At 37.6% G+C, this 12,837-nt stretch overlaps 1 protein-coding gene across 1 annotated transcript; it reads left to right on the top strand.

Annotated features, from left to right (window-relative positions):
- Positions 1–3,657: 3,657 nt before the first annotated feature.
- Positions 3,658–12,395, top strand: LOC140226858 (barrier-to-autointegration factor-like). The gene is made up of 3 exons (XM_072307291.1): positions 3,658–3,881; positions 7,134–7,282; positions 10,249–12,395. The coding sequence occupies exons 2-3, from the start codon at positions 7,154–7,156 to the stop codon at positions 10,393–10,395; spliced, it is 276 nt and encodes a 91-aa protein (XP_072163392.1). The 5' UTR covers positions 3,658–3,881; positions 7,134–7,153; the 3' UTR covers positions 10,396–12,395.
- Positions 12,396–12,837: the final 442 nt, after the last annotated feature.

The following is a 12,837-nucleotide window of genomic DNA, read 5'->3' as shown; positions in this document are numbered from 1 at the left end:
TTTGGTCATCAGTTACCCTGATTCGAAATTTGCCGCCCGTGTTCTTCATTTCCCTCCATTCAGCGCGCGAGCGACGACGAGAAATTATTGTTGTGTCCTGCATAATTATGCATGCGATTTTTTTCGCATCACCGCATGCATATGCCGCCAGCGCCTAGTGCGTACCTGCGGCGTGCATCAAGCATGCATCATAATGTATATCAGCTCGGGTCGTCGGCGCGCGCGGCGCAAGGCTAGTAGTTTTCGACCTCAAGACATTTCGACGCAGGGTGGTGACAACTCGACCTCATGACATTCCGACGCACTGTGTTTCACGAAGAATACTTAATTTGAAGTTCAACTTAAAATTATGGTAGGCTGTGTGTTACTTCAATAGTCTAACTTTCATGTAGGAATGACGATTTGGAGGCTGTTTCATGCAGGCATTAATTAAGAGACTATAATAAAGTAAGGGACAAGGGGTTTTCCTGAAAATTTTGATAACAATCATTTGAAGTAGATTCTGAAAGCAGATCAAACTGGAAAGAGAAACCAGCTAGCATGTCGATTCTCCTTGAAACACCCCCGTGGTTATGTTTGGATCTTTATGTGGGTGTAGGCCCGTAACTAGGATTTTTATGGGGGGGAGCAAGGGGGAGGAGTTCAGAACTTGAAAAAAAAAAAGTGGACTTTCAGTTCACAAGTTAATGTTCAGTTCCATTATTTTACACAGTGGGGCGCAAAAACATTTCTGGTGCCACCTCTGGCTTTAATCAGCTAACAAGCAAAACAACAACAACAACAACAACAACAACAACAACAAACTCCCTATGCATCTTCCCGTTTCTACTTCGGGGTTTCATCGCTTGACAAGCAAGACAAGGCTTCAGTGCATTTTTCTGGTGCCAGTACAATCGCCTCACAAAGATGGTTTGATGATGATGATAATAATAATGATAATGATAATAATGATAATAATAATAATAATAATAATAATAATAATACTGGTGATGATAATGATAATGATAAAGATGATAATAATAATAATAATAATAATAATAATAATAATAATACTGATGATGATAATGATAATGATAAAGATAATAATAATGATAACAATAATAATAATAATAATAATAATAATAACAATAATAATTACCAACATTTATAGGCTATAGCTTGTTATCACATGAAACATCTCTAATGCTATACGAGAAAAAATAGAAAAATTAAAGTTTGCTTTGATTTTGTTTGTTTGTTTTTTGTTTGTTTGGTTGTTGCTGATTTTTTTTGTTGTTTTTGTTGTTTTTCAGGGTTTTTTTTTGTTTTTTTTGTTTTTTTGTTTTGTTTTTTTTTTTTGCTGCCGGCAAACGGGCTCCCTACCACTTACGAGCCTAATGAGTTAATAAGGCTGTTCTTGGCTTACACAAAAATCTCGTCCACGGTTTGTTTTCCATTCATTTTTTTCAATTGTTTTCCATTTTAGATCCCAGCTGTGAATTTGATTTGAGTGTGTTGTTGATGTCCATAAGTACGAGTACCTTTATTGTGTTTGTTTATTGTCCATCCCCCCCCCCCCCGGCGGTCAAACATACAGAATACAATATGCTTTGGTCCAGATTCAGAGATAGGCCTCCTCTTTAGTAATGGAAATGAGTCAGGATTGTGATTCCCTTAACCAAAGGGCTTTTAGGGAAGCCATCAAAATAAACCTTATTAGGAGGCAAAATTAGCAAGGAGGCAGTTCCCCCCCCCCCCTCCAGGCTCCCATGAAAATAATGGGGGAGTTAAGGAGAGGGGGGGGGGGGCCGGGGCAAACATATCATTTTGTCCCTCGGCCCCCATAATTCCTGAGATGGGAGGGGAACACCCCCTCCCACATCAGCCCTCTCTCGTTCATTCATTTTCTCATAAACATCTTTTTGAATAGCAGTCTTTCCAACGTTTCACCAAAAAGTGTGCACCAGAGCTGTCACTTCACTTCAAGGAAAAAAAAAATCCTTCGGGTGGAAGGATATAGGCCCTATCTCCTTTCATTTAAATAGCTTACCTTTTTTATACACTTGGGGATTGACAGCTTCTCGAAAAAATATACACTGTACGATCAAAAATGTGATTACGAGATACTTCATTTGCATTGTAAAATGCAAAATCGCCTTCGTATGCACTGAGGGGCATCAATCCCGGAGGACAAGGTTGCAAACATGCAATTTTGTCTCCCAAATAATTCCCGAAATGAGGAAAATTTCTTGCTTTTTTTTTTTTTTAATGGAAAACTATCGAAATTCACCTATGGAGTATAACAGTGCAACAGATTGTTTAATTTCAAATCCAAAAATGCAAAATCTCCCTTGTGTGCATCGGATCGTTCGCTCTATTTTGATTCTATCCAAAAAATGCAAACGCTTTGTCGTGTGGGAAGGGGCTACCCCCTCCCACATCCCCCTGTCAACTTCCATATAGGTATGATAGGCCTACACAGGAATGTCGCACACTGCGGTAAGAGCTGAGATATAGCGATTTTCATTCAGTTTCTGTGAATATCTAATTTTGTCCTTTTTTTTAAATCCAAAAGAATTCACCAAAAGTATGCACCAGATCGCTGAATTTCAGGTCTGAAAATGCAAAATTATGGCTCCGCAACCTTAAAGGACAAGTTCACCTTCATAAACATAAGGATTGAGAGAAAGCAGCAATATCAGTAGAACACATCAGTGAAAGTTTGAGGAAAATTGGACAATCAATGCAAAAGTTATGAATGTTTACAATTTTTGTGTTGGAACCACCGGATGAGGAGACTACCAAGGCTCGTGATGTCATATGAGTACAACAGTATAAAGAAAATGTAAAGAAAATTCAACATATTTTCACGTTTTTCGCATAATAAAAGAGCACTTGACTTGCCTCTTTCTAAAGGCAATGGGAATAATATTACCCATTACATATGTCAGTAACGAGTCAAGGGAATGTGTACTTTTTTAAAAAGATGACATTTTGTGAAATTCTCTTTATATTTTCCTTATATTGTTGTACGCATGTGACATCATACACTGCAGTAGTCTTCTCATCCAGCGGTGACTGCACAAAAACTTCAAAAATTCATAACTTTTGAACGGATTGTCCGATTTTCCTCAAACTTTCAATGATGTGTTCTACAAATATTGCTACATTCTCTCAATCCTTATGTTAATGGAGGTGAACTTGTCCTTTAACACAGATATTCCAACCCAACGTTTTGCTCCCGCCAACAACAAAGAATCCGCACCATACTCCTATTTTGCAAAAACATTTTTCAGGGGGGGGGGTGAAACAAACCCTGTTCGGAACCCTATTTTAGGGTTGTTGGGGAAAGACAAACATTGAAAACCACTCTTGATTGCAGAGGAAAATCCTGTAAGACCCCCTATTTCAACGATTTTTCGGGATGATCTCTCCACGAATTGAGCCCCGAAAATATCCTTTTTCAAATCGGGAACGCTCCTGAGAGAATGGCCACCTGTGAGAGGGGAGGAGGGATTTGTCTTGGTACATTGTACTGTATTGACTTCTGGTACTCTAGGCGTTCCATAAACATCGACTCAGTGCGCACCACCGTTAGTTCGGTGGTGCGCACGCGCGGCGCACCACATTAGCTGCATTCCCTACCAGATCAGTGGTAAGCGCGCTTTTTGTTTCCGTCACAGTGGCGGGGATTTCCTGCATGGGGGGAATTACCAGCACAGGATAGGTATGGTTACACGGTTTGTTGTAGCGTAGCATATACACTCACTACACGAATACTGTGCATGCCGTGTACTAATATTCGAGTCTCGCATCTGTTATCAACCAGCTGTACACAAAACACAAACGTTTTCAACGTTTTGGCGCGGCTAGCAATCGGTATTGTATCATCTGTCTCGAGAGTAAGTATTGGGCAAGGTCTATTAATTAGTATTTGACCGTTTCCGGAGTTCTGCTTGAATCTGATGAGTGATGGTCATCGGTCATGTTGAAATATCCCTTCACTGTCTAACTCTAACATTAGGTCTAGAAAAAAAAAAAACTCACTTCAGAAGTTCAGGGAAATTACGAAAAACCGCAGACGCTACTCTTCAACGTCAATGCCGTCATTGCATATGGCGGTAGACCTAGGGCCAGGCCTATGGTTGTTTGGAGACACATCCAAGTTCGAATTATTTAACGTTAGATCAAAATGTTATAGGTTTCCTAATAGATACTTATCATATCAGATCAGGGAGATGTATAACTAAAGTTAACTACTGTTAGATGATGCTAGAATGTTTATAGAAGAAGTTTGATATGTGGTACCCATCAGGTGCAAACTATTAAAAGTTTGGCAAAACTCAAAAGAAACATTCAAAAATCAGGGCAATGTTGTCCGCTGGAGCTCTGACAGACAGTGCACAGCAGAAAAGACACTGTCACATCCCTCACTGCAGTTCTCTCTTTCAATGTGTTGGTGGTACAATGTACATGTGATGTAAGTGGTAGCTATGTGGCAACAATGCGACCAGACCGAACTGTGGTACAAGGAGTGCCCCGGGGTTTAGTGTGTGCTGTGAGTTGGAGTAGCAAATCAAAATGTGGGGTACAATTAACATTGCAAATTACAGGAAGATGAAAAGGAACTCTTTCCACCAGCTCCCTGCAAGATTTACTACACTTGAAATAGAACAGCAAAACTTATATAAACATTCTAGAAACATTTTAGCATAGACCGATAATTTCACAAATCTACCTCTTGTTCGGTGGCCTCTTGTTTATACTATTACTAGTAGACTAGTATTACTAGTGTCGGATCATGCGCTCCCTACCTTCGGACGTTTTTTGGGCCCCAAGTCGGGTAACTGCACAGATTGACGGTGAGCCCGGTCAGTATGGTCAGCTGACAGTATTTCTGACTGCACAGTTAACAAAAGGCTACTGTAAAGAGGTAGATTTATTGGTCTAACTTTAGCAGAGTGCATTATATCATATATATCACACAGATTAAAATGAGGAAAATAATGTGTGGTATGTCATGTGTTCATCATGGAAAAATAATGAGTTTTTGAGAGGACCTAACTTTGAATTAATTTTGATATGTGCACTATTGTTCAATGAGAATAGAAATACATGTTTACAACTTCAAATTATTTCCTTAACTATTCTGAATATAAAATTCTAGCATTTCATTTAAAATATTTTGTTGAAATAGATATACAGCTTGTATTTCACTGAAATTTAAATATATTATAAGATGAATTTGTGAAGTATCAGTAATACAAAACAATTCTTGAACAGTCAATATATGCAAATAAGTGATGATGTCATCACCTGGTCCTCACAACTTGTAGTTTGTACATAAAATCTTTCATTTCCAGCTTTTTGTTTGTTTGTTTTTTTAGTGCAATTATGCCATAGTCTCAAATTCTGATCCTTTGTCTGATCATTATTCTGAAGTAATAGCTCCATTAGATTCACTTTTTTGTCCCCGCCGAACGAGTTCGAGCAGGGGACTATGAAACGGGCTCCGTACGTGTGTGTGTCTGTGCGTCCGTCCGTCCGTCTGTCCGTCCGTCCGTGCGTCCGTGCGTCCGTCCGTGTGTGATCAAAATGTTAAATTTGCTACTTCTCTGTCATTTATGAGCCAATTTTGATTCTGTTTGCTTTATATGATAGCACTACATGGGAGCTTTGAAACTTCTACACAGAATTTCAGTTGTGACCTTTGACCTTGACCTTTGACCTATATTGTACATTTTGCTACAAAATGCTACTCCTTCGCCATTTCTAACCCGATTTCGATTCCGTTTACTTTATGTGATGGCACTAGGTGAGGGCTTCAAAACTTCTACACAGAATTTTGACCTTTGACTTTGACCTTTGACCTTGATTTTTGACCTATATTGTACATTTTGCTACAAAATGCTACTCCTTCGCCATTTCTAACCCGATTTCGATTCTGTTTGCTTTATGTGATGGCACTAGGTGAGGGCTTCAAAACTTCTACACAGAATTTTAACCTTTGCCTTCTTTGACCTTTGACCTTGATTTTTGACCTATATTGTACATTTTGCTACAAAATGCTACTTCTTCGCCATTTCTAACCCGATTTCGATTCCGTTTGCTTTATGTGATGGCACTAGGTGAGGGCTTCAAAACTTCTACACAGAAGTTTGACCTTTGCCTTCTTTGACCTTTGACCTTTATTTTTGACCTGTATTGTACATTGGCTACAAAATGCTACTCCTTCACCATTTCTAACCCGATTTCGATTCCGTTTGCTTTATGTGATGGCACTAGGTGAGGGCTTCAAAACTTTACACAGAATTTTGACCTTTGACCTTGATTTTTTACCTATATTGCACATTTTGCTACAAAATGCTACTTCCGGCGGGGACATATATTACGCACCGCGTAATTTCTACTTTCCCTTGTTAATTTTTATGGCAGGAATTTGCTTTATTTGGTCATATCTTTTTACGAGCTCAGTGACAAATTGTGCGGTGATTTGTATATTTTTTAACTGTTTGAGAATTTCATTACTTGATCAAATTGTCACTGTTATGCTTGTGAAATTTCACTCTTTCATTCAGACAAACTTTTGTAAACTGGTCTGTAATTGCCCTATAAGCCCATAGAGTTTTGTCCAAGAAAGACATAATGTTCATACTGAAACGGCAACCATGTTTATTATTCTGTTTGTCTGGTCATACTCTACTAAAGCTTTGTGTGGAATTGTATTGTTCCCTGTGCAGTATATACATTGTACTTGACATGAATGATCTTGGTAAAATTCTGTAGAGTCTTGTTTCGGTCTTACAGCTTACAGAAATACCCCTCCTCCCCTCCCCCCCCCCCCCCTTCTCCTTTTTGGATCAAATTTTTGCTAGTATAGGCATTTTAGTACAGTAGTAGTAAAAGTTAAGCATAGTCTTCATGTTTTCATGTTGCGACAATTAGCAGGTTCCACTTCGTCAACTAAGGCGGCTGTGCTGACAGTCTTCATGATTGACCAACTATACCCTCACTTCTGATTAAGGTCTAAATGGAATTGAGCCCTCTCCAGCCACAAAGGTTTCTTGCAGGTGATACATTGTATATGACTCTGTTCTCTAAGCCAATTTTACTTTTTTCTTTTATATTTCATCGCTTTCCTTGTAACTGTCTAGCAAACAACACACTCATCGCAATGGCACAGACGACTTCACAGAAGCATAGAGACTTCGTGTCAGAACCCATGGGGGAAAAGCCAGTGACAGACTTGGCAGGGATAGGGGTTGTCATTGGTGGTCGCCTGACAGACAAAGGCTTTGACAAAGTGAGTATTTATTAATTGTAATTACTTGTTTAAAAAAAAATTTTGAAGGGAATATGTACATGCATTGTTGTCATGCCTCCGCCACGAAGTGGTGCCGGAGGCATTATGTTTTCGGGTTGTCCGTCCGTCCGTCCGTCCGTAATGAATTTTGTGGACAAGGTAACTATCGAAACCTGTTGAGGTATCCTAATGAAACTTGGCATGTATGTGTATTAGGGGGTGAAGTTGTGCCTATCAACTTTTGGGTGCACATGCTCAAGGTCAAAGGTCAAAAGGTCAAGGTCAAATACATAAAATTTCACTATTTCCACCATATCTATTGAATGCCTGAAGAGATTTTCTTGAAACTTAGTGTATACATGTATTACCCAATTAAGATTCTCTGGTGAAAGTTTGGGTCATGAGGTCAAAGGTCAAAAGGTCAGGGTCAAATACATAAAATTTCACTATTTCCACCGTATCTATTGAATGTCAAAAGATATTTTCTTGAAACTTAGTGTATACATGTATTACCCAATTAAGATTCTCTGGTGAAAGTTTTGGTCATGAGGTCAAAGGTCAAAAGGTCAAGAAAAATATTAAAACTTCTTTTTTTTCTCAGTACCTTGGAAAATTGTTCAAGGTATCTTCATGGAACATATGCATGTACTGACTGGAACTTGGAAGTGATTATCTAGAGAATGTAGGGTTCATGGGGTCAAAGGTCAGGGGTCAAAGGTCAAGTGCAAGACTTCAAAATTTTACTATTACCCTCATATTTATGCAATGCCAGCAGGGTTATTTTTTTTTTACACTTGGTGTATGCGTGTATAACCTAATAGAAATTCTCTGGAAAGTTTTTTTTTTCTTCTTTTTTTGCCTCAAAGGTCAAAAGGTCAAAGATCAAGTGAAAGTGCTGAACTAACTTTTTCCTCCATATCTCGGAAGTGGCTCAAGTTATCTTGAAACTTAGTACATATTATGCATGTTCTACCTGAAAGTAATTATCTTAGTATGAATTTTAGGGTCAAGGGCCAGATGAAAATGGTAACAATTTACTATTCAATTCAGAAATTGCACTTTTTCTCCACACCTGTACCTTGAAAATTACTCAATGCCTAAATGTATGAATGGGTCAAAGTCAAGTTAAAGTCCTTAAAGGACAAGTTCACCTTCATAAACATAAGGATTGAGAGAATGTAGCAATATTAGTAGAACACATCATTGAAAGTTTGAGGAAAATCGGACAATTCGTTCAAAAGTTATGAATTTTTGAAGTTTTTGTGCAGTAACCGCTGGATGAGAAGACTACTGCAGTGTGTGAATAACTTAGATGTCACATGCGTACAATAATATAAGGAAAATATAAAGAGAATTTCACAAAATTTCATCTTATGAAAAAAGTACACATTCCCCCGACTCGTTACCGACAAATGTTATGGGTAATATTATTCCCCCTGCCTTTAGAAAGAGGCAAGTCAAGTGCTCTTTTGATATGCGAAAAAAGTGAAAATATGTTGAATTTTCTTTACATTTTCTTTATACTGTTGTACGCATATGACTCACAAGCTGTAGTAGTCTCCTCATGCAGTGGTTCCAACACAAAAATTTTTAAAATTCACAACTTTTGCATCGATTGTCCAATTTTCCTCAAACTTTCACTGATGTGTTCTACTAATATTGTTGCATTCTCTCAATCCTTATGTTTATGAAGGTGAACTTGTCCTGTAAATCCCTCTACAGAGATACATGCTCTCCTATTCATCCAATTAAACCTAGGTCAAGGAAGGTGAACATTCAACACATTTGTGACAAACTTGTCATTTCAATATTTTGCCAATTTTGTGAAAATGTAATCACACATTGTCCACATGTACTATCTAGACCTATTGGGAAAATCATGCATTATGGCGGAGGCATACCAGTCGCCAAAGCGACATTTCTAGTTACATTATGTATTACGTTTATTATTTGAATATTCCATGTATTCAAAAACTTGACCAAATATCCATTTTCTGTATCTTTAGGGAAGAGGCTCCAAGAACTTTTGGACACTTTTAGTTTCATCGTGTGTGTGTGTCTCAGCCTAGCTTGTTTGTGGTTTGACTGTTATGTAGTTACACATGGAACAGAAATTATTTCAATATTTATCAAGCAGAATAACAACAGGACATCCAATGTTACACAGTGCCTCTGATCTGCTTAGCAAACTTGCCAGGGATAAACAAGTACAGTAGTTTCATTGAAATTTTTGTCAGGCTTAGCATTCAATGTGCCCCTGCAAGAAAAGCAACATCAAGATCATATTGTTTGCATAGCAACAGCTGATCAGGAAAAGATTTGTACATTTTGTAATATGAAACATAGACATATACCAGTAAATCGATATAATGCTTTGAAACCCTCTGAATCGTCAAATAGTGACAGGGCTGGTACTATTGGGTACATGGTTCTTTTACCAGTAATTTGTGCCAGTATTCTCCCAAAAGCCTACCTCTGCAACAACCTTTTCTTCAAAAGTTTGAGAATAAAATGTTAACTTTCATCTTTTAAGATGTGTTGCCATTTTGGGGATTATTTATGCATTTAACAGTAATAGGGCTTTGGATACAGTGCGTACTGAACATGGTTATAACGAAACTGTTGTTACAAAAAGTCATGTCCTTAGATAATTAACATCATGAACTGATGTAGCCTTCTTTCATACAATATTGTTGCCACATGAATTTATACCCAAACTTTTTAAAGTTCATTACATGTACATATACTTTGAATGGATTATGCAATTTTCCTCAAACTCCACTGATGCATTCTACTACTTGTAATGTTTTTGTGTTTGCTGAGTACCGGTACACATATATTTGGGATGAATTCCCCTTAGTAAAGCATTTTGACACCGTTGCTTTGACCTTTTGTTTAGATATCTTGAATGACAAAAATTGTTGCATTAACACATTTTACTTGATGCCTGCTGCTGTTTTTCATAGGCCTATGTTTTGCTGGGTCAGTTCCTGGTGCTGAAAAAGGATGAGGACATGTTCCTAGACTGGTTGAAGGAAGAGGGAGGAGCAAACAAGAAACAAGCCTCGGACTGCTTCCATTGCTTGAAAGACTGGTGTGACAGTTACCTGTAAAATGTGATGAAGACCATTCAGTGCATCACAGACTGTCATCGTGATCAGTGGAAGGAGGGAAGAGCCCAATATGCCTGTCTAGCTGTGATAAACATGCAAATGTGACTTGGTGTAGTAGCATCTTTCATAGACAGCTTTGATCCACCTCCCCTCCCCTCCCCCCCCCCAAAAAAAAAAATAAAAAATTGAATAAATAGATGAATAGATAAAAGAAGATAGTTTAGCACAAACATCCTGTGGATGTAGGTTTGCCTTTGCTTGAAAAAATGCAGCTGCCATCAACTATAAAGCTTCTTGACAGAAATGCCATGTTCCATATATTCCTTTTAATGTTCTTAATCCCTCAAGATTCCCTCTTGTTATTCAGAGAAGTGAAAGTTCCCTCTCTGCACAGAAGTACTAAGACAATGCAAGCAATAGGGGCGGATCCAGGAATTCTGTGAAGGGGAGCGAAAAAAAATAAGATATTGTGCGACTTCTGGGTTTGATCAGCTGACAAGCAAAAAAAAAAAAAAAAAAAAGCCTTCATATCAGAGTAATTTTCTTGTGCCACTACAATCTGCACACAAATATACACATTTGTAGTTTCTTTTAAAAAAGTAAAGGTGTGCACGCACCCTCTTTCATATTTTTTCTTTTATTCAAAAATAAAATAAAGGGGGGAGGCACATGCCCTTTGCTACCCCTTCCACTCCTAAAAAGGGTACACAAGTGTTTCTCACAAAAGATACAGGATTTCACTTATTAGATAAATGTATTTATGCACCACTGTGCAAGACTCAACTCAGTCACATGACAAACACATACTGTATATGCCATATATTTTGTGGGGTGTTTATTTTTCTCAAAGTTTATGAGTCCAGTGCTATTGCCAATTTAACAATGCATGATGATATTACCGGTAACTCAGATTCTTACATGAATGCAATGTGTACAATTCTCCATCCGTTGCTATACTTCACGATCACAAATTTAACCACTAAAAAAAAATGTAAGCAAAGGAAAAAAAAAAAGACTCCCTAAATGTTTGGCCTCTACAGTCCATTTTCATTCTGTGACTCATTGTGATGTGATGATCCAGACTAGAAGCTCAGACGGCTCTACCTGGGATTTCCCATGGGTGAACACCAAAGATTACATTGTTGAAGAAAGTAAGTCATAATAGTCACAGTTACAGGCATTTTACTTCTCCTTCGCTGACTTCATGCTCATTGCAAATGTATGTAAGTGTAAAGAATATACATGTTGATGTACTTCTCTTGGACCTGAGGAATTTATTGTATTCTCATTGGGGTGGCATCTTCCTTTGTCTTTCCTAGAATTCCAAACAAGATATAACACATCGCAGGAACTTATTCTCATTTGTTACCAAGTTAAATTTTTAGAAATGTACATGTCTGCATTTTAACAGTTTCACATGTACAACATAAAATATGTTTCACAATGTCATAATACAGTACACAACTGTACAATATTACAAATTTATAAGAATGCAGCCAGGCCCAAGATTGTGTCTAAAAATAGTTCTATGGAAAAAAAAAAGAAAAAATGTGTGACAGCCACATGGAAAGCGTAGTATGGTTGTTTTGATACTTCAAAATTTATTTCGATACACTATCAGGTTTCTTCAAGACCAAACTGTGGCCCGTTGGTCCAGTTTTAATATTTTAGATGTGGAATTCGTATTGAATTATAATGTCCGTACTGCTCAATTCTAGATAGGTATTTTGATTACACATGTAGATATAGCAAACTTAATGGAATATTTCCGCAGAGTTTCATCATACATTGTATTTTATAATTGTAGTGGTCTCGGTCTATATTATGCACATGCTCGTGGTTGTATAGATTATTTAAGAACATTTGCAGCAAACTCCATGTAGCTCCATGGTTGTACAAGTACTTCGCACTTTGTTCCTTTTGACAATGCACATTGTATGTCTTGATTTTTTTTTTTAATGAGATAACAATGAATAAAATATACTCATTTTAAAAGCTCAGACTTAGCACATGATTTTGTGAAGTAATTCTGTGGTCCAATTTAATTGAATGCTATCATATAGTTGATGGCTTTCTTATTTAAAAAAAATTTAGAATTACTAATCTTGTTAATTACTGTACTCCTCAGCTGGAGAACTCACACATGTGGATATACAGTATTCCAAACCTCAGCTGCACATTTTTTTTTTCTTCTAATCGACACTCTGCCCCCTCTTTTTTAGCTCACCTGAGCCAAAGGCTCAAGTGAGCTACAGTGGACTCCCGTTATAACGAAATGCTCGGGACCGGCAGTTTTCTTTCGTTATAACGAAATTCGTTATAACCGAACAAATACAATATATAACGAAAACAAGGAACCACATATGTATATCATATTATGTTTGCTGAATACTCATCATGCACTGCAAAGCTATGTGAAATGTGATGGGATAACTGTATTAC

Source organism: Diadema setosum, chromosome 1 (assembly GCF_964275005.1).
Source record: "Diadema setosum chromosome 1, eeDiaSeto1, whole genome shotgun sequence".
Taxonomy (NCBI): domain Eukaryota; kingdom Metazoa; phylum Echinodermata; class Echinoidea; order Diadematoida; family Diadematidae; genus Diadema; species Diadema setosum.
Note: the sequence above shows the minus strand (reverse complement) of the source record. Positions and strands in the feature narration are given on the sequence as shown.

What these genes read in the sequence shown, in the direction of transcription:
- LOC140226858 (XM_072307291.1), top strand. Translation starts at nt 7,154, where the DNA reads ATGGCACAGACGACTTCACAGAAGCATAGAGACTTCGTGTCAGAACCC. An exon ending in CAGACAAAGGCTTTGACAAA is followed by an intron (nt 7,283 to 10,248) that starts GTGAGTATTTAT and finishes TGTTTTTCATAG; the next exon opens with GCCTATGTTTTGCTGGGTCA.